At 69.4% G+C, this 346-nt stretch overlaps 1 protein-coding gene across 1 annotated transcript in view; it reads right to left on the bottom strand.

Annotated features, from left to right (window-relative positions):
* Positions 1 to 346, bottom strand: part of WNK4 (WNK lysine deficient protein kinase 4) — an 18,700-nt gene that overhangs the window by 4,708 nt on the left and 13,646 nt on the right. The window contains exons 8-9 of the mRNA XM_019472923.1: positions 221 to 313; positions 7 to 42 (exon numbers count right to left, since the gene is read on the bottom strand). Coding sequence (XP_019328468.1) covers positions 7 to 42; positions 221 to 313 — 129 coding nt within the window. The remainder of the gene's footprint in view (positions 1 to 6; positions 43 to 220; positions 314 to 346) is intronic.

Below are 346 nucleotides of genomic sequence, written 5' to 3'. Positions count from 1 at the left end.
GGAAGCCAGAGGAGCTGAGGTAGCCATCCGTCTCGCAGTCAGCTGCGGAAGAGCGCTCATGTGAGCACGGCCAGAGCCGGAGCCCCCTCCCCAGCTTGCACCCCCGGGAAACGGCTTTGGGGCTGGGTGCACAGCATGGCTGGAGGTGGGGAGGGACCCCCCCCATGCCCACCTCCCACCCTGGGTCACCCTGCTGTCCCCCCACCCGGCACCTACGCACAGGTGGCTGAGGAGTAGCTGGTGTGCCGGTAGGCAAAGTGCTGGTGCTGGTCAGCCTCTGGCTCCTCGGGCTCCGGGGGGAAGGTGCTGCTGAAGACGGAGTCACCGGAGCCAGGGGGGGGGGGGG

This window comes from Aptenodytes forsteri, unplaced genomic scaffold (assembly GCF_000699145.1).
Source record: "Aptenodytes forsteri isolate BGI_AS27 unplaced genomic scaffold, ASM69914v1 Scaffold492, whole genome shotgun sequence".
NCBI lineage: Eukaryota > Metazoa > Chordata > Aves > Sphenisciformes > Spheniscidae > Aptenodytes > Aptenodytes forsteri.
This window is presented reverse-complemented; position numbering and strand designations above follow the sequence as displayed.